A 21,792-nucleotide genomic window follows, 5' to 3' on the forward strand; every position below is an offset into this window, starting at 1 on the left:
GGTGTTCAGATATTATGTGAAAATCTCCATTTTTAAGATGGCCTACATGTTTTAAACCCTGCACACACCAAGGAAAATACTTGTGGGCTCAATTTAGCACATGGGCCACCAATTTTTGACATTTGTTTTAATTCAAGACTGCTCAGCCAAAGACAGGCCACAGATTTTGCAAGTGTCAGTGGCCAACAAGAAAGAAAAATCAACTATGTATGATGTATCTAACATGCATGGTTCTGACTGGCAGCTAGACTCCCTGAAACTTTTCATTTGTATAGGACATAAAAATAATGAAGCAGTGGAATTAGGTAGATGTCATGTATAGCCCAAGAGCAAAGGTAGCACACATCTCAATTCCGTTTCCTACCCATATCATCTTTTGAATAATTTTCAGATTCAGCATTTTCCATTCTTAACAAAATGGGGCAGATTAAATATTTATAACCATGGCATTTCAGAGATTTTTATCATTCTTTCTCCACCTACGCCCATCTCCACACACACACATGCAGAGTAGAATCTCCCAACCAGTAGTCTAAAACTGAAAGGCGAAGGAATTTAATTTAAAGCATTGAAATGCTTTAGGTACAGAGAGGTGCTTTAACTTTAGCATGAATCAAAATGTTCTTAATATTTGGTTTAATATTTAGTTTCACATTTCCTGCATGAGACACCAGTTTTGAAGGAAAGAAACCACTGGCTTTCTGTGAGTCACATGTGCCTCCAAAGTTGACTGGGCCTCCTCCAGGCTGTATAAGCAGGATATTGGTCACATAGGCTGTGGCTTCCCTATTAGAATGGTCTTGCAGTGCAAACACAGATACAATGATTTCACAGAATTGCTGCTTTTTCTTAGGAATGAACCATATGTAGCCAGAGCATCCACATCAGAAACCGAAGACCAAAGCATGATGGGGAAGTTTGTAAAAGTTGAAAGACAGGTAAGTCTTCTCTCTTCCTCATAGAAATTGTATAAAATTTACTTTATTTTTTAAAATATGTATTCGATTTTATTTATTATTATTATTATAATTTAAACAATTTGCTATAGGGTGTATGTGCTCACCAGAGATAGAGAAAGTGAAAAAGCAAGCCACAAGGTCCAGGACTCGAACCACGGTTGCCATGCAAAATGCAGCACCCTGACCATCATGCCACCTGCTGGCCCCTAAAATTTACTTTCAATGCTTATTTTCATGGAACAATAGATTCTTGAGTAATACTATATACCATTCAATAAAGGATGTAGAGATTAAATCATCAATTTAGCATTCACTTGCTGAATGATCCTCATGTTAATTCATTGTCTTGAACACCAGTTTTCTTCATTTGTAATATGGGGATTCTAATACCTTATAATATTGTTTGAGGATTAAGTGCTTTGATACATGCAAGTTACCTAGACTACAGCTGGCACACAGTGAACACTCACCAAATAGTACGTGTCATACCGTATACTTCATGGTGGTCCTCTAAGAAATGTTAGTTTCTGGTATGGCTAGTCCTCCTTCCTTCAAAGCCCCTGTGCAAATGTAGCTCACCTTTCAGTGGCCCATGTGAAGGAGGCTGGGAGGAAGGCAGGCTAGGAACGCAGTCATTCAAAGTGGAAAGAAAAACCCACTTGCTCACAGAACCCACGTAACTTGCCTCTGACTTTCATAGTAAAGCCGCTTATATTTCAGCAACATTTGCCTAACTTCACATTAGATAAATGCTGCTGCCAGCTTCCTCTAACCTCTTATTAATCCTTTTGGTTTATTCATAACCCAAAATTGGATTCATGGAGGAGTAAGAGGAAAGTTGAATGATTATCCTTTCTCCATATATCAAGAATATTCTTCTTCATTTTCAAATGTTAATTTATATTCCCAGCTCTTCCACTGACTAGCTCTTTAACCTTTGACAATTTACTTCTCTCTGTGTCTCTTTACTTCACTTGTGAAAGAGAAAATAGTATCTACTTTGTAGGGTTGTTGTTAAAATTAAGTGGGTCAATAAGGTGCATAAAACGATTACTTAGTAACTGCCCTATGAGCATGAGCTGAACTAAGGCCTGGGGGCCAGCTCTGCTGTTCCCTAGCTCTGGCCTTCAAATCCTCAGCTGTGAAGCAGGACAATCTACCCAGTGGCTTGCTTCCTGGTGAGTTGTGCATTGTCAGAGCAAGGACATCACACACTCATGCAAACTCGTGCATATGCCTCACAGAAATTCAAATGAGCTCCCAGTTTTGGCTGGAGCAGCTTCCACGATCCTCCAAACCCCTAGCTAGAGCCTCGGTCTTGAGAAGCTCAGTTCTTGCTAACTATCGTCCATGTCGGTGAGGCTGATCTTGCCATGTAGGAGAAACACTAACAGTCCACGTGCTTCTGTCTAAGGAAATGTTCTCAAATCAAGAATTCCTGGTCCTCGACCCAAGCTGCATCAGCTACGCACCTCCTCCTCGAGGACAAAGAAGGCCCAGAACGCTGGTTCTCAGACCATCTCTCTGTTCCAGTCTTTGCTCCCTGGAAAATCCTTGTTTCTAGATTAGCAATAATATAGGAATAGGGCCTGCTAGTAGGAGGCACAAATTAAAGTATTAGCTGCCATTCTTTTTATTAATTTTTAAAATAGTTTCTTATTTAGACTTAATTATTGTACATCTTTGTGGAATACAGTGTGGGTTTTCAGAGCATGCATGCAGTGTGTGATAATCAAATCAAGGATATTGTAGTCATCGTTTTCAACAAAGAACACATTATAATGTCTACCTTTGACATTTGCTCTACTAGTTTTTCTTTCTTCTTTTTTGACATCCCTATGTATATTTATATATATGATTGGCAATGCCCCTTTTTTCTTTCTGCCGTGGTATGTCCTTACACAACCCTATTATTAAGACTTACAAGAATTGTCTTCCCTTTCACAAAGTAAATACTGTAGTGTTTCCCCAGCCAAGAATGCCCTCCACACCCAGGAAGCAGTCACCCCCAATCCCTTATGTTTTCCAGGTCCATGACATGGGGAAGAAGTTGGACTTCCTTGTGGACATGCACATGCAACACATGGAGCGGCTGCAGGTGCACGTCGCGGAGTACTGCCCCACCAAGGGGACCTCTTCACCAGCTGAGGAGGAGAAGCAAGAAGACAACAGGTATTCCGATCTGAAAACCATCATCTGCAACTACTCCGAGACAGGCCCCCCTGATCCTCCCTACAGCTTCCACCAGGTGCCCATGGACAAAGTTGGCCCCTATGGGTATTTTGCACATGACCCAGGGAACCTGCCCCGAGGGGAGCCCACTTCTGGAAAGGTGCAGACGAGTGTTCCATCCTCCGTGACGACATATGCAGAAAGGCCCACAGTCCTGCCTATCTTGACTCTTCTGGACTCCCGAGTGAGCTACCACTCCCAGGCTGAACTGCACGGCCCCTACTCGGACCGAATCTCCCCCCGGCAGAGACGCAGCATCACACGAGATAGCGACACACCTCTGTCCCTGATGTCAGTCAACCATGAGGAGCTGGAGCGGTCTCCAAGTGGCTTCAGCATCTCCCAGGACAAAGATGATTACATGTTTGACCCCGGTGGGGGCTCAAGCTGGATGAGGGAGAAGCGGTACCTTGCTGAGGGTGAAACAGACACAGACACAGACCCCTTCACACCCAGTGGCTCCATGCCTCTATCATCCACAGGAGATGGGATTTCTGACTCGATATGGACCCCTTCCAACAAGCCCGTTTAAAAGGGGTCACTGGCTGACTCCTTGTAATGTAGACAGACTTTGTACAGCTCAATTACTCTCACACCCACCGCTGACTAGCGGAGACACCAATGGCTGCAACAAATGCATGTATGTGCGTGGGGGCCCCACTGAGCGGGGGCTCTCATGGCCTTCTTCGTCTCCATGATGCCACAGTGAAGCCGCTTCCTTTTCAGCATGGTTTGCATGACTTTACACTATATAAATGGTACCGCTAATCTCTTCTAGGATACACACTGATCTGCAGTTCTTACTTTTAATCATGATTGGACCAGTACAGGGAGAAATTGTTGACGAGCCGTGCTATTTGTCTATTTGGTTAGTTGGTTTGGGTTTGGGTTTGGGTTTGGTAAGCAGAGAAAATAGTTTAAGTTATTACCTAGATCACTGCCCCTTTGTGTAAAACACTCCAGTGATTAACTGTTTTCTAAAACAAAGAAATAATTTTCTCAACACAAAGTATTACGTGTAAATGAGGCTGCCTACTGAGCTAACATGAGGAAAGGAATAAGATAGTCATTGCATCTCCAAAACTAAGAATTACAAAAACATTTTATTAGGAAAAAGCATTTAAAATTTCTCCAAAGGACCTCATTTAGTCTATCATTGTTTATAATGTGCCTCGGTTTCCTCACCTGCAAAAGGTGATAGTAATCCCATGTATAGCATACCATGAGTTATGAATTGTCAGGGAGAAAACTCACATGCATACACAGACAAGTTAAAACAGTCCCCAGTTTATGTAGCCAAAGATAAAAAAATGTTCACAAGTGGATGAAATTTGTCAGAAACGGATGCCGGTCTGAACCGAAACTAAGTTCAGTGTCATCAAAACAAGGTTCCAACTCACATTCCTTCCCATGATACTTAAGGGAAAAATATCCATTTAAAATAGAAGTCAGAATCAAGAGAGCATGAAGACATTACCTGGTCCAAGTCTTTCTTTTTTAAACTGAGAGACCTTAGGCTCAGATAAAGTTACACACCCAGAGTCACTCAGTTGTCCTGTGAGGAGAGAGGGCATGGCCCAGTCAGCTTACTCTCTCCTCTCCTCTACACCCCCCTCCACTCTGCTATTACACAATGAAACCCAGAAATTGTGCCAAAATATCAGTTCTTTGTGTTGTGTGGAAACACTCACTGAAAGCTTTTCTAGCAGGAGGGGAATGTCTGCTTTTATTGCAAAGCATGCCTATTTGATGCATTGCATTTTGGGTCCAGAAAAAAAATAATACAAGAACGTTATGACGTCTATTGATATACAAATAGGCAAAGTTTCCAGGACCATCCAATTTTACTCCTCCATTTTTTTTAATGAAAATACCCAAACCACACGTAGCCATAAGATTAGCTAAAGTGTAAGTAGACACCCTAGAGAGCACTGCCCTACTTCATAAGTATTAATACTAAGCACAAGTCACCCTGTGGCCTCTTTTAATATGTTGCTACTCTCTAAAATCTTTGATGAGAAAAGTTTCTATTAGGCTTGAGCTGAATTAGCTAAACAGCTACACCACAGCATTATTGTCTCACTCGTCTCACCCAGCGAAGCACTGATTGTGGATGGTTGTCATAGTGACCATCGAGATGACCTTAGTGGCCAAAACAATATCCACATGCAACTGCCATTGATATTCTCCTTCATAGACTTATCAAGAACTGTAGTTCCTACAGCAGACATCTGGTTGATGGTTTCCTCATTACCTAATCTAGGGTTTTGCACTATGTTGGAATGATTGGCTCCTTTAAACCCCCAGGTCAACAGGTACTATGCAAAAGGCTCAGAGCACAGTAAGAATAAAGGCTGTCCTTGACTTTAGGAATTTAACACCAAAGCATGAAGTCCCTGGCCAAAGGTGGGCATCGTGGGTAGGGAGGTTTAGTGAAGGGTCTTACAAATGGATAGATGGGAAATATAAAAGAATGACCACACAGCTCAGACATGAACACCCTTCCTTATGGTTTTCCATCTGACGTTCTAGCAATCTGAAAGGCAAAAGAAATGGATCATGTGGTCCTCTTCTTCACATCCTTCAATTTGGCTGCAAGTGCCATTGAGGGCTGTAAACCTAAGAAAACTATGCCCCTTCCCAAGAGTTTGGTTCTTGATTCTGATCTTCCCAAAATGTTTTACCAGAGATAATTGTGCCACCTACCATCTAATGAGTCACCATGTGCTTCTCTATGTATACAAGGAACTGAAAATCAATCAAACAAAGAAAAGATGGGGAATGAATCAAACTTCCACGTATGCAGCAATTATTTTTCTTAATTATTAATATTCTTTTAGAACCTTCTAGCTTCAGTATCTTACCAATAGATGCATTTTCCGGGATCTCAATAGAATTCTCTGTCAGAAGAGTGAGACCTTCTCGTTTCCAAATTGCAAATATTTACCATGGATGCAAAGTTAAGCAATTACTTTAGATTATTTTAGTAACCTAGAAAGGATTGGAGCTCATATTATTTTGCAAACAGTAGGCAGACATTCTGGATGGATAAGGTCAGGACAGTAGGGACTGGGTTTGTGTCAATTATCACTATGTGTCCAGCATCTAGTAAGTTATTTTTGTCAATGTGAACACAGATAAAACACATATTTCATGAATGAATAAATTATAAGAGTCATAGAAGCTTTTTTCCCATCTAAGAAAGCAAAAAGGAAAAAGAAAACTAATCTTCTGAAATAATTCTACCTTGATATCACCCACTCTAGGAAAGGTATATTTAGAAAGTAAACCAAACCTGCTCAAATTGCCCCTAGACAACATTACCACCATAGCTGGCAATGACATAGCAGAAATTCAAGGTCTAGGATTGAACATAACTTATGGGGGAAATAGTGTGTGCTTCTGCAAAGATTCTCCTGTCAGACAAAGGAAGAATCTAATGGAATCATCCAGTGAAATTGTTTAATTACAGGACCCAGGTTTACATTATGTCTGTTATTTCAGTGATTCTAAAATATACCCAGGAAATCACAGGAGCTTTGGCAGAACCCTATGAGCCAGTGGTAAATTAATTCTTTCTTTAAAACTAGGAACAATGTTCTCAGGTAAAACTGTTATCCTATTGTATGTATTTGGTCTCTGTGTGTCACAAGATGATGTGAAAATTTTAAGAGTTCATGTTTTAATAGTTTTAAAATGAATGAAAGGAATCAACTTTAGAAATGTTAGGTGAAAGGTGATCCTACTGGACTAAGAAAAAAGTGCTAGAGATCAAGGGTGGGTTTTGACTATCAATTACTGGCACACAAGCAAACACCAAAAGTTTAAGTAAAAGAGAAATTTGGGGAGGAAAAGAAAAAAAAATCAAATTGAGAAAGTTCTATTTAATAATTATTTGTTCTTGGATTGAAAATTTAGACTTATTAGGCATGACACTGATAATAAAAAATCTTAGTTTTTATAAAAACTTAACTAGAAATCCTCAAGATATGTAGGTCAAAATACACTAATTAACCAATAATTATGCATTTTAGGCTTATTTTGTGCAAGACCATTCCTAAACATTGTAAGTTCAGAGAATAATTACCTGTTGAAAAACCTAATGCAACAGGATCTACTCATAATTTGCCAAAACATCCTCATAATCTAATGCTACTCTAATGGGAATATAATAAAGAAAAAGGCATTTGTTTATTCATTTGACAAGATGTAGTAAGCACCACTATGTACCGGGAACTATGCACTGCATTGGAAATCAAGTGAAAAAAAAAAAAATCCACAGCTTCTGCCTTTAAAAGGCCGGGAATTTGGTGGCCTCGAATAGCAGTGGCCCCTTCAAATTATGTGTACCAGGAAGGGAAAATATCTGATTTCAGCCCTGTGGAAAACAGAAGGGCTTCTTAGCTTGAAAAAGTGGGGGGCTGAACATGGGATAAAGTAAAAGGAAAAATTCAAAATGTCCAAGATTCCATCAGCTCAGGGAGGATTGAGTGGGCCAAATGGGGACTGAATTGGGGTCCAATGCTTTAGACTTTGTAGCTCTAGATAAGCTGTGAAAGAAGAAGGTTCTGGGAAATCTGAAGAAAGTTCTTAGAGAAACAAGCTTTTTACTCTTCTCTAAATCCCTGCCAAGAATGAGGCCAAGCAAGGAGCTGAGCTACTTCCATCTTACTATGTGAGCCAGAACAACCTTGAAGTAGAGACCACAGCATCTATATACAGAGGAAGATGTCGCTCTGCCTGTGAGAACCTGCAGATCAAATTCTCCTGGGGCAAGAAAAGAAATTTTTTCAGTGCTCAAGTCAACTGCTTAAGAGGCCTGCAATGCTACCAAACACTCCCCAGGATTCTCTCTGCTCTTAGCATCCCCAGTAGAGTCACATAGCTGGTCTTTGGTCTTCATGAATATGCTTCCAAGGTACCTAGGGCTACAAAGGTTTTCTTTGCTTTCTGAACTCCAGGCATCCTTAAAAACTTGCCCATGTTTTTTCTTGTCCTTGAAGACTTGCTAATTTCAGGGTGAACTTCTTAAAAGGCTGTGACCTTTGTATCCAGATCAACCAATGTCTTTGTGTTACCGATACTAAACCATTCAGAATTGACTTAGTTGCTCTGAAACAAGGGAGGAGGTAGCCAGCCCTTTATTGATGCCCAGGTAAAAACATATTTGGACCCAAGATGTCTGTATAGCTTTAGTGATTTGTAGAGAACAGTAATGGAAGGGAATAGCAGATGGTGTGATGGTTACATTGTTGGATTCCCAAGTAATCGACCGTAGTTTGAGTCCTGGACTAACTAGCTTAAAACTCACACCAAGTGCATGTGTGTGCATGCCCAAAATCCTGGGAGAATGAAGGAGAAGGGATTGTTGTGTGGCCATGCCCCCTGAAGGGTATTTCTACCTTTCTGTCTCTCTTTCTCTCTCTCTTTCTGGCAAGCAAGCACATGCACCCTATAGCAAAAATCTCTCTCAAAAAAAAATTAAATAAATAAATAAAAGAAACCAGTAATGGTAATGGCAGAAAGATAGGAGGGATATAGAGATAACATGAGTGAAAATTTGTTTCTGGAAATACAAAAGTGTTATACTCTTCTGGATTGTTTTGATTTTCAAACAAAAAATTAGACAATCTATATGTATGTAAAATCTCTGCTATAATGACTGACACATATATAGTATGAGTGGACTTCCCACTGCCTTAGCCTTGGGTATTACTTACAAACTAAATTTACGTAAGAAAGTCTTTTTTATAAAAAGACTTATAGTCCCAATTACTACATGATAAAACTAGGTATGTTCACACTTGCTTTTTAAGTAAGTGCATCTCTACAAAGGAAAATGCTTATTTTTTTCCATCAAAATGAGGAAGAGGAGCATTGGAGTGAAAAAAAAAGCAGGACTGCTGGATCCCAGTGGTTGAGGTATGGCACTTCCAGTAGACACACAATTTCAGACTTGCACCATTCTCTCAAAGGACAATTTGTAGAGATAAAGTCACGTGGCAGGAACCATTCAATTTGAATGGACACCTGGCTTCATGAGGAAAGACAGCCATGCCATGTGATTATTAGATGATACACTAGCAATGAATGGAGGAATTTCCAGAGGAAAGAGAGAAAGCTTGCTCAGATCCATCCTGAGGGGATTTTTTTTCTCAACCTTTAATAACTTCAATTCCAGCATTCCTTATGATGAGTATTTTGGTTTATTATCATAGAGGTGAGGAGACATAATTTTATAGATTCTCAGAAGCTCAGAACAAGAAGAGACCTTGATCACCCAGAACAATCATCTTGCTTTTTGGACCAAAAATCATACTGGATCACTCAGTGATTGAACAATGATTAAATAGCAGAGAAAATCTAGAATTCAGGTCTCCTGACTCCTGGTTCAGATGTTAGAGATAAAATAAAGGTAAAATAGCAAGTGAGAACAATATGTTGCTGTAGACCAAGAAAATTAATAAGAACTTCCTACCCACATGAAGCTAGACACTTTTTTTAGATTTCTGCTCATTTCTGGAAAATGAATGATGTTTTCATGCTTTGGAAGATGACAATCTTCCTTCCTCCAACATCCTGCTGCCTTCCGAAGGCCTAGCTAAAGCTAGTTGCTGAGTTCATTTGAGGAATGAAATAAAGAAGAATGATATCATGGCCATCCCAGCACTCCTACTCTCCACTCCTCTAGTTATGCCCCCTCCTTGTCCTGCTAAGCCTGACTGGTCTCACTCATTTCCCATAACATGGACACGTTTAACTCCAGAGTCATGCCTCAGATTGTATCCTCATCTACAGGCCAATTGGACAGAATTTCTCCTTTAAAGAACATTATAGATTTGATGTTAGAAATTGAAATGTGATTTCTTTTGGGATCTCTATAACCTCAAGTTGCCAATTCTACCAAAGGTCTCCCTTTGCACTGAGATCTCTGGGTCTCAACTGAGCATAGCCTGGTTCCTCCTGCCTTGTCCCAGATAATTCCCATCTCAGCCAGATCATAACCAGTTATTCTACGACCTTCACCAAAAGCTACTGTTTGTGTAACTAGGAAATTATCTTAGAAAGTACGCATGTCTTGTTGGCTCACTGAGGATCTACATGTTTGATTTCCACTTCTACTGTGCGAGATGTAGTTCCCTGACAGTCCTTGTTAAACCCAGTAGTCAGATAATCAGTTCTCCTGAGTCAGGCTGAACCAAAAGCTCTAAAAGTCAAAAAAAAAAAAAAAAAAAAAAAAAAAGATGGTTAAGTTCTCAAATGGAATAGTTGACCCTGTAATTTTAAAGATTGTCATTCTACTGAAGGTTCCTGCCTCCAAATAGCACTGTCCTTTGGCTAAAATAATGTTCAGAGATAAATAATGGTTTGGGGGGGGTGGGCTCTATATAAAAACAACCTGAGAATAGCTTACAACAAAGTAGTCAAAAGCCTAGCCCAGTGCTTAGAAATATATCTCTAATTGCTCTTAAGTTTGTCAAATGGACTGCAATTGGATACTTAACAATAATGAAAAAACGAGAGCCTGTTTTCTTATTTCTCAAAGAAAAGAGTGTTCCATTCTCTTCCTCTGCCCACAAGACTGAGGTCAGGAGGTGAGAGAAATTTATCTTAAGCTCTCTTTATGAGTTGCATGTGACGTAATAGATCTCTCTCTCTTGACTTAGTGCATACTCATCACAGCCCCATGAGGGAGGTGTTATTGTCTCCATCTTATAGATGAAGAAATTAAAGTTGAAAGGGAATAGACTACCAGAAGTTACACATTGTAAGAGGTAGAGGTAGGATTTTAACCAAAGCTCCAAAGCTCATTCTGCCCAACCCCACCCCAAGCTTCCTGGTAAAAGGAAGTGTTCCCAAACCATGCCCTGTGCTCCTGCATACAGCCTTGCCCTCGTAGGTCCAGTAGCTTTATAGTAAAATGATCACAGATTCATTGGTTCCCTGTAAAAACAAAACAAAACAAAACAAAAAAGAGATGTCTGGGTTGGCTGTTCCACTTGGCTATTTAGCAGGCCCTTTGAGTGGTTTTGCAATCCAGCTGTCAGTGGCAGAAAGTAATGCTACATGATCTATTCATATGGTTCATGTTGGAACCTATTAGCTCTTGAAGTTTGGCATGGATGCAGAGAATTTCACAAGCACCCTTATTCTCCTGTCCCAAGGATCTCCTGTCATTGTCTTTAACCAGGCAAATGTCTCCACATCTCTGCTGATTCCAATCCTTTGTCTCTAGACTATACTTTTATTTCAGGGCTTTGAAAGTCTTCAGAAATAGATTGGTCATAAAAAACATTCTCTGGGAGGCCCAAAATCTCAGAGCAGTTGAGATTAAAAGGCCAAGTTTACCCAAGGAAGCCAATTGTTTCTGGTAATTGGACCCTTCTTTACCTCTCTTAGCTTTTTCCAAGGGAGTGGGATAGGCTGCTCTACCCTTGAAAGGTCTCCTGAAGGTTTGGAGTTCAGGTAGTGGGCTGAGTTCCAAGATTTGGAGCAGCTGTTTTGCCAAGCATCAGAGATTTTGCTGTTAGAGAGGTAAAATAGGTTCTGTCCCATCCTGAAAAACCACCTTAGTGTGATGGATAGGCTTCATCAGATTTGTCAATCCTTCCCTGTTTTAAAGAGAGAAATGATCCCTACCTTGCTTCAGACAAACTATGGCTACCCTTTTCTTTCTTTTTCCCTTTCTTTCTTTTTCTTTTTTCCCTTTTTCTAATATAGCAGTGATGGAAAACACAAATCATTGAAGAACAAATTGAGGTTTCCAGTGACATGAATCCATTGTATTTGATTTTGAGTTGTATTTCCTTTAACCCCTTTTTACGGCATAGAATTCTGGTGCCTTGCTCCCTGGATTTGTCTCTGTGCTACGAGTAGGCTTTCTTCACATTCTGGCTTACACGGGAACACAACTATTCCACAAGTGGCCTTTAGTGCTCTTTATAATATGATTTCCTGTAATTTTTAAACTGTATGTGTAATTTATATTCTGGCTCTGTCCAATATTTGAACAACTTTAATAGGTTGATTTCCATATGTATTATGCAAACAATTCTTACCTGATTTTTTATGTTCTATCTTAAAACAAATAAATACTGCACCACTTATTAATAAATAGACATTTCAATGGTTATGTGGTAGAACATTATTTGCTTCAAAATAGCTCTTATGAGAGTGTGCTACTTAGTATAATTAACAGTGGTTGCTCTAATCATCAATGGACTAACACAACAAAGATTTATTTCTTGCACAAATCATAGTCCATTGTGGGTTGTCTCAGTGCCAAAGAGTGATGCAAGGATTCGGGCTACTTCACCATAAGTTTCCATTAAAAGATACATGCTGGAGGCCTCTGCTTCTAACTACAGAGCAAAGGGGAGAGCATGGAAAAGTCATACCAGCTTTTAATTTCCTTATACTTAATGTGACTCATTTTGCTCACATTCTCATTGGTCAAACTCAGACATACTATGTTGACCAATCTGCAAGGATACTGGGAAATGCAGCTGTCCTAAATGCCCAACATGAGGAAATTTGTGTTGAACATTTAACTTTGTTCATTACAGCAATAGTAGGATTGATCTGATAGATTTACTTGTCAGTATTGAATGGTGACAAGATCGAACACAATTACAGTTGTCACCCAGAAAATAAAATTAAGGAACAAAAAATTCCCTTGGCATTTACTTGAGTTACTAATATACATGTGGCATCAATTTAATTGTACAGAGTATTGGCAAAATTGGTCTCCCTCCAAGTGGAGAGAGATGCATCAAACAAGAATCCATCTTGAGATTCTCTATTATAAATTGGACCATTGGTGATAATCTCTTGATGGACCAGTGTTCTATCTCACTAAACATTTGGAAGTTGGTTGTTTAGTTCAGTTCAAGGAACACTTATTTGTTTAACTGATATTAATTGGATGTCTATCATGTGCCAGACATTTGGGAATACAGTATTTCACAACTTGATGGAGGAAGTATATCATCCCCAAGATCATTTTGATTCTATGAAAAGTGTGATGATGGAGACAAGAGTTCAATGGAAACACAGATATAAGTACTGAATCAGAGGTAACAGAGAAGTCTTGGAAAAAATGAAATCAAAATGAAATATTAAAGGATGGTTTGACAAAGCCAGAAATGGAGAAGTGAGTGGGGGGAAGAGAGGCCTTCCAGACCCTGAAAAGAAGATGTCGAAAGGCCCAGAAGCTTGAGACAGGTTTAATTTAGCAATAATGTTTAAAGCAAAGTGACCTTTTTACATTCTTATTTTCATGGTATCCACTGCCTGTGGCAACTCAGTGGTGTTTATACCCCCGGGGGAAATAGGGAAATTTCATGGACTGTAAGGAGATTAATGTGCTTGGAACATAGAAAAGGACAAGGAGATTGATACAGAGAGATTGGAACTTTGTGTTCTTAAGTCAAGGAGATGGCAATGAGGAAATCTCTTCCTTTATCATATTCTAAAACTATACCCTCCTTCCTTTATCATGATCTAAAACTACACCCTCCTTTCCCACCACCATTCTCAGCATACTTTTTTTAAACCTTATTTATTTGTGTCAAGAGAGAGAGGGAGAAAGAAAGAGATAAGCACCCTTAATGAAGTCTGATGCCATGATCCTCCCTAGCCTTTCCAGCTACCAGCATGTACAAGTGGATCCAGAAACTGAAACTGATCTTCTAGATTGCCTCTGGCATTGGAGAGTGTTGGCTACTGCTGCAGCCTCAGGATATATATATATAAATATAAATTTTCCCTTCAAAGGAACTATTCTACTCCTATCCAAAGACTGGCAAGATTCTCTCAGACCCCTGGTCTCTCATTAACACAAAGAAAGAGTTATATGATCTCTTTACTGCAGTAACAAACATCATCACCAGAAGGAATCCATCCCAGACCCTCCTCCTACTACTACCCCTTACCCCTTTGCTCCCTTCCTGTGTCCCCATATCAAATACTGGCAACACTCATCAATGTTGGCATCTCAGCCAGAGGCCTCTGTCCATCTGGACTCCCCCATCTCCATCACTGGCACGGCCCATAGGTTCTGCCTTACTGCTCTCTCCCAGGACCATCCTCTTATGGGTATACTTGCTCCCTTCCTGACCACCAAACTGATCTCTCTGACTCTAGTCCTTTCTCTTCCAGTCCATTCTCTGTAGTGTTGTGATACAGTGGTCTCTAAAAAATGGAAATCTAGTCATGTCATTTCACTATTTAAATCTTTCACTGGCTCTTTTAAATCACCTACAATGTAAAATTTCTTTAAAATTTTCTTCAGATCACATAGTCTTTGATGATCAGCCACTTCCCATACTCACTCTACCTACTCTGCAGGTGTCATATTCCCACAATCCACCAACACCCCTCCCCTACATACACACTGTGCTTTCTAGTTCATAAAGAAATGCCTGTGGATTCCCCAACACACTAGACTTTCAAATAGTGCTGTATTTTCATATTGTAGTTCATTTTTTTAAAGAATTATTTATTTAATTTTATTTATTATTATTATGTTAACTTTTGCTATAGGGCAAGCATATTCACCAGGGAGAGAGAGAGAATAAGAAAGCAAGTTGCGGGACCAGCAGTTAGCATAATGGCTATGTCGCTGGACTCCCACATAGTCAACTGTGGTTCGCGTCCCGGACCTGGTGGCTTAAACTCACGCCGGGTGTGTGTGCATGCATGCCCAAGATCCCAAGAGGAGAATGGAGGAGAAGAGATTGCGGTGTGGCCATCCCCCTGGGGGGTGATTTCTCGCTTTCTGTCTCTCTGTCTGTCTTGCAAGCGCACGCACCCTATAGCAAAAAAAAAAAAAAAAAAAAAAAAACTCTCCAAAGAAAAAGGAAAAAAAAAAAAAAAAAAGCAAGTTGCAAGGTCCTATACTTGAACCATAGTCTGCCATGTGGGAGTCCAGCACCATAACTACCATGCTGCCTTCTGGGCTCATAGTATAGTTCATTTTGCCAGTGAAACACTGCCAAGACTTTGCTATGACATCATTTCCTCAGTGAAGTCTTTCCCAGCTGCCTCATTCTCCAGGTGAAATATATTATTCTTTCCCTTTGCTTTGGCTGCATCATCCACAGATAGCAACCATCCTCTATTTCCATGCTGTTGTCACTGTGTCTATTTGCATTCCTCCTCACTATCATCATTCTCCTGTGGATTACCTGAGCTTAGACATGGAATTTTCTTAATCTTTGTCCTCAGAAACTATTAGGTTTATTAGGAAAGTCATAATGTATTTTTCTATGTTTCTCTATACAAAAATGCATCATGACTTTCCTGACAACCCAATAGTACAATGCCTGTAAATGCTAAAGAGTGAAACAATGAGTGAATGGGTCTATATTACAAGTGTATTAGTTATCTACTGCTTCTAACAATATTGCCAAAAACTTAGCTGAAAATAGCACAAATTTCCTATCTCACTGCTTCTGAGGAGCAGGAGTCCAGACCCAGCTTAACTGGCTCCTCAACATTAGGGCATTGTAAGACTGCAACCAGGTACCAGCTGGAGGAGCCATGTGATGGTATAACAATAATGCAATGCTCTGCAAGGCTGGTCCATATGGGAAAGTTCAGGGTTTGTGGCTGGTTTGTGGCTGGAAACTTCCCTGTATATACCAAGTGCACATGTGCCTAAGATCTGGGCCAGCTGTGACTGGGGGAGGAGTAGAGCATGAAGACCATGAAGACCCTATTGTGGGTCATGAAGGATGCAGATGGAAAAGAGGCCACTGGGCTTATGTGACATAGAAAATCTGAGTTTCTCTTTCTTAAGCAAAGCAAAAGACTAAAGGAAAAAGGAGGGGGGCAAGTGGTGATAACACTGACTGACACATAAAGACAGTTTGGATTAGCTATGGGATGGAATAATAGGACAAACGAGTATACTTAAGAAATGTTTAAAAGGTATCAATTGAAAGTGAATAAATACATAAAAAAGAAAGCATATAATTGATTGCATGAAGACTCAGAGGGAAAAACTCTAAGAAAAGTAAAGCTCATTGCTATACAGAGAACATGACATGGATTAATCACTTTGGTTCCAGCAACTAAACAGGATACGGAGCTACAGAGTTAATTAAAGCATTATTCAATTATTGCAACTTTAAGGCATTATTATTCCCATTTTTAAAAATTTTGCTATAGGGCACAGGCACTTGTCAAAGAGAAACAGGGAGAGAGAGGGGAAGGGAGAAAGTAACCCCCCAACCTGGATGCCCACACAGCAATCTCTTCTCCTCCATTCTCCTCTCAGGATATGGGGCATGCACACACATATTCCCAATGTGTTTTTTAAACTGCCAGGTCTGGGGTTTGAACCACACAGACAGCCATGCAGTATTGAGCCACCTTAACCACATGCCACCTAGCTGGCCTTATTCTCATTTTATACATGGGAAAACTGAGGCTCAGAAACATAAAGAGAATAGACCAAGGCCAGGCTCCTCTAGGTAAATGAATCATAATTTGAACCCAGGACCACCTAACCCCAAGCCTCATGTTACTTCTTTCCTTTTTTTTTTTTTTTTCTTTTTTTTGGAGAGGATTTTGCTATAGGGCGTGTACACTCGCCAGAAAGACAGAGAGAGACAGAGAGACAGAAAGAGAGAAATCATCCCCCAAGGGACCAGCAGGTGGCGTGGTGGCTGGGGCACTGGATACTCCCATATGGCTGATGGCGGTTCAAGTCCTAGACCTGGTGGCTTGCTTTCTCACCTTCTCTCTCTCTATCTCTATGTGTGTCTCTCTGGCCAAATTGAAAATGAGTGAATTAATAAATAAAGTTAAAATAAATAATTACATTTATTAAAAAAAAAATCACCCCCTGGGGGAATGGCCATGCCTCAATCCCTTCTCCTCCATTCTCCTCTTGGGATCTTGAGCACGCACGCACACGCACCCAGCATGAGTTTAAGCCACCAGATCGAACCGCAGTCGACTACAAGGGAGTCCAGCGACATAGCCATTATGCTAACTGCTGGTGCCCTCATGCTATTTTTTTGGAGAACATCACCTTCTAAATCATGTGGACTAAAGAAAGAATGGGTGACTCAGAGAGATTGCAATTAGTAATGCTCATATCAAGCAGCCTAGCTCTATTGTCAGATAATAGGAAGGGATGTTTTCTCAGGGTAGAGAAAGAGATGGGGTGGGGAACCTTGGAGAGTTATTTAATCTTTTGGTAATTTACTTTACCATCCGTAAAGTGGGGATAATAATATCTACCCTGAAAGGTCATTAACTGAGTTTGGCTTGGTTCTGGCTCAGCCTAGTTCATCTCTGTGCATTATGAGCTTGGAGAGGGAAGAAACTATTCTGTGAGCATTCTCCATGTGCGTTACTAGCTCTAAGAGGGAGGAAGTACTTGCAAGAGCTGCTATGGTCTTTGCAAGCCCACTAAGATCCCTGTGAGTTCCAACTAAATTAGCCAATAAACAATGTAACATTAAAAACAAAAAAAAGAAAGAAAGGAAGGTCATTGACTGGACTGAAGTCTAAAGAATAGTTAGCAAAGGACCTAGTACACAATAAATATTCAGTGAATAACAGCTTTTGATTCTACACTGTATTCACATACCTTGATACCATAATTAGGGTTTGGACAAACAGAGACAAGGTTTTAAGTGGAAGTAGTTTATTTAGAAACCAATCCCTAGAAACCCAACTGAGAGAGTAAAGACAGTAAAAGAAGGAGGGACAAAAGTCAATAAAGAATACACTCATCTTTGTGAGCAACTGAGCTCTGTTCTACAGGGAACCCTCTGAGAACCTATGTAAAATGCTCCAAAGGATTGTTCCAGTTGGGAACAGGAATCTGGGTCCTTTATGCGTTAACTCCTGTTCTTTGCTAGCTAAAGACTGCCCCCATGCTCTTAAATTCCCTACACTGTCAGGTTTTCCTCTGCTACTTCTAAACATGGTCCAAGATGCTAAAACCCTCAGTAGAGAAGCAAGGAGTCATAGCCAGGAAGCAGAGGTCTGTCAAGATGCCAGAGACCAGCTACCAGAGAACTCAGTGGCAGGTAGAATGGCTGTGGGTAGGGCTTAGTGGCACCTGGCACATAAGTCTACATGAAAACCCTACATATGCAAAGGCAGAAATCCAACAAGTTGCTACGAATCATTCTGTGAATCAAAGGACAAAATTGGCTAACACTGGGAAAGCTGGCCATAATTATAATCCTAATTAATAAGGATTACTCAGGTGAAGTTTGAGGTGCTGATAGAGGAAAAGGGCTATAACAGCCAAATATCTTTTTAAAGCACAAATCAAATCAAGTCTCTCCTGTGCTTAAACCCTGTCCTTATGGACATGATTTACTGTGGAGACAGTGTGTATAGCCTTCGGTAACAAGGGTAGATAACCACTGCTCTTCTGCTAAAAACTCATTATCAGCTGCAAGATCCCCATTTGTCACTGCAAAGACCTATGGCTGACTTTGCAGTTATGAATAAAACACTGAATTTGCATGTATATTCTTCTACCTGCAAAACTTACTCAATCCCAGTTTTGGGCAACTGCCAACTCTGACAGAGAAGAGCTAAAGTTTATATCCCTGAGAAAATCTCTTTCTACCTGTACAAATAAAGCAAAACCCCATTCATAGCCTCACATCCCAAATACTCCTGGGAACCAGCTATTGTTCCTAATAATGTCAGTTCCAACAATGAGCTTGGGCATTCATTTGATGTGGGAACCTGAAGACCTGTATGGCATCTCCCCTGAGTAAAGTCCAATTGCCCTGTGTCCTGCCCCCACACTGGATATAAAAACATTCCCAGAAGTTTATCTTCTGATTCAGGTGAAAGGAACCTCTGGTCTTAGGCCAGTGCAGGGCAAGGGGAATTAGCAGAGGAAGAAGGAGTAAGAGACGAATTTAGAAAAGTAACAGGAATAAGTCATAAGCGTTTCATAGACCATTGTAAGTATATATGATTTTACTCTCATTAAGAAGGGACACAAAGGGAACCGGCAGTTAGCATAATGGCTATGTCGCTGGACTCCCACGTAGTCGACCGCGGTTCGTGTCTCGGACCCGGTGGCTTAAAACTCACGCCGGGCGCGTGTGCGTGCGTGCCCAAGATCCCGAGAGGAGAATGGAGGAGAAGGGATTGTGGTGTGACCATCCCCCCTGGGGGGTGATTTCTCGCTTTCTGTCTCTATGTCTCTCTCTGTCTGTCTGGCGAGTGCACGCACCCTACAGTGAAAACTAAGGAAGGGCAAAAACAGATTTGGAATGGGAGAAAATATTTGCAAACTATACTTCAGACAAAGATTGACAACTCAAATATACAGGAACTCAAACAATTCACCCACAAAATAATAATCCAGTTTTAAAAAATGGACAACTGATCTGAACAGACAAATCTCAAAGAATGATACACAACTGGCTAAAGAAAAAAATGGAAAAAAATGTTCAACATCTCTTATAAGGCAAGTGCAAATCAAAACCACAGTAAGCTAACTCCAGTCACAATGGCTACAATTTAAAAAAAAAAAAAAAAAAAGAAAAAACACAAAAAAAAAAAAAAAAAAAAAAAAAAGAAGGGACACAAACACAGGGCTTTGAATATAGAGGTAACAATATCTGTTTTATGCTTTAAAATTTTTTCCCCTGGCTGCTGTAGTAATAACACACTGAAATGGGCAAGGGCAGAAGCAAGGAGATTTGTTGGGATGAATATTCCACTGGCAATAATCCAGATGGATAAAACTGAGGGTTGGAGGTTCTACAAGCTTTCCAGGGGATTCTGGTGCACCACCAACATTTGAGAACCACTGTTCTGACCTACTCTTCAGCTTCAAAATACTTATCCTGCATGTTTTATTTTAGTGTTTGGATTTTAATGCCCTTCAGGAAGCCTCCCTTGACCTATTTTAGATCAGGTGCTGTTGCCTTTTCTAGCTCTGTCACACCCCTGAGGATCTCTGAGCACACCACATGTGATTATCCCCTATGTATAGACTGTGTGTGTGTTTGCTGGATGTCCATTGTGTCTACAGCACCTAGCAGAATGCCTGCTTCAAAGAAGGTTCTCAGTAAAGATTCATTGAGAAGAAAAAATGATGAGTCTCTTCCAGAGTTAACATTCTTTTGATAGAAGTTATTTGAGATGCAGATTAATATCGCAGAATAACAAATAAAAGTAGGTAGGCCCAGAAAATAGAACAACTAATACAAGTCCATGGGAAGCCAAATGAAAAATCAAGGACTGAAAACACACGTGTATTCATTCAGTCACCAAACCTCTGATGGATGTCACCTCTCAGGCACTGTGTTGGGTTCTAAAGATGTAGGACGATCGAGGTACTAGAGACACCCATGCTAAAGATACACAGAGCCAAGTGAGAGAATTAGACAAGGAAAGAGATCACCCTAATTTAGCACAATAAGACAAATACAAATGCTATACCACTAATGGATGGAGGACATCAGAGAAAGTTGCTGATAAAGGTGATGTATGAAGTGGGAATAATAAGGATTAGCCAGGTGAAGTTTGAGGTAGAGGTAGAACAAAAGAGCATGTAATACTCAGAGATATTTTTAAAGCGTAAATCAAATCATGTCTCTCCATTGCTTAAAACACTCCCATAGCTTTCTCCAGCACTGAAAACAAAATCCTGGTTTTTTATTATGGTCCACAAGACCACTTGGCAAGTCTCTAGTCATATCTCATGCTACTTTTTTCTTGCTTGTTGCCTTCCAAGAAAAGGAGTATGAGGACAGACCTGGTACAGGAAACAGCAATAGCACTGGTCAGAGGAAGAGCTCTGGGCAGTGCGATGTTGACATATTAGAAGGCATGAGGTCAAAGTGAAAAACGATAAGGCCGGAGAGGGGTCTAGGGTATGATCATGCAGAACATTGTGCGGATCACACTAATGCACATGTGGGAGTGAATTGCCACTGAAGGAGGAGTTTTGTGGCCTGGGAAAATCGCTTTGATTTTTATAATGGCATTATCCAATATGGCAGCCATCAGCCATGGGCCATTGAACATTTAAAATGAGGTTACTTTTAATTGAGATGTGTTATAAGTGCAAAATACATACCAGCTTTTGAAGACTTAGTATAAGAAAAGAATATCTCATTCATAATTTTTATTATTAATTATATGTTGAAATGATATTTTCAATTTATTGTATTAAATAAAATGTATTCTTAAAGTTAATTTTCACCCATTTCATGTTTCACTCTTTAAATGTGGCTACTAGAAGATTTTAAATGGCATTTGTAGCTTGCATTATTTTCTTATTGAGTAGCAGTAGGGCAGAGAATCGATTGAAGAAGAGAAAGGAGTTAAGAGATTATATCAAAAGTTCAACTGTATTGTGGCTGATATATTCATTTATTCAACAAATACTTACGCCAGTCATTGCATAACCACATGGTGGTAGTGAATGAATCTGGCAAACTAGGGTCCTGAGATTATGGATCTGACATTGTTAGCAGAGCCAGCAGGTGGTGTGGTGGTTAAGGGTGTTGGACTCCCACATGGCTGACCGTGGTTTGAGTCCTGGACCTGGTGGCTTGCCTTCTCTCTTGCTCTCACTCTCTCTCTCACTCTCTCT

At 40.2% G+C, this 21,792-nt stretch overlaps 2 protein-coding genes across 2 annotated transcripts in view; both read left to right on the plus strand.

Annotated features, from left to right (window-relative positions):
* KCNQ3 (potassium voltage-gated channel subfamily Q member 3) overlaps positions 1-8,464 on the plus strand; it is a 115,882-nt gene extending 107,418 nt beyond the window's left edge. Inside the window, exons 15-16 of the mRNA XM_027774586.1 lie at positions 854-938; positions 2,989-8,464. Of these exons, the coding sequence (XP_027630387.1) occupies positions 854-938; positions 2,989-3,723 (820 nt within the window). The 3' untranslated portion in view covers positions 3,724-8,464. The remainder of the gene's footprint in view (positions 1-853; positions 939-2,988) is intronic.
* A 9,681-nt stretch (positions 8,465-18,145) lies between these two features.
* Positions 18,146-21,792, plus strand: part of HHLA1 (HHLA1 neighbor of OC90) — a 49,884-nt gene continuing 46,237 nt past the window's right edge. The window contains exons 1-2 of the mRNA XM_006155530.1: positions 18,146-18,241; positions 19,045-19,141. Coding sequence (XP_006155592.1) covers positions 18,146-18,241; positions 19,045-19,141 — 193 coding nt within the window. The remainder of the gene's footprint in view (positions 18,242-19,044; positions 19,142-21,792) is intronic.

Source organism: Tupaia chinensis, unplaced genomic scaffold, assembly GCF_000334495.1.
Source record: "Tupaia chinensis unplaced genomic scaffold, TupChi_1.0 Scaffold000459_1, whole genome shotgun sequence".
NCBI lineage: Eukaryota > Metazoa > Chordata > Mammalia > Scandentia > Tupaiidae > Tupaia > Tupaia belangeri.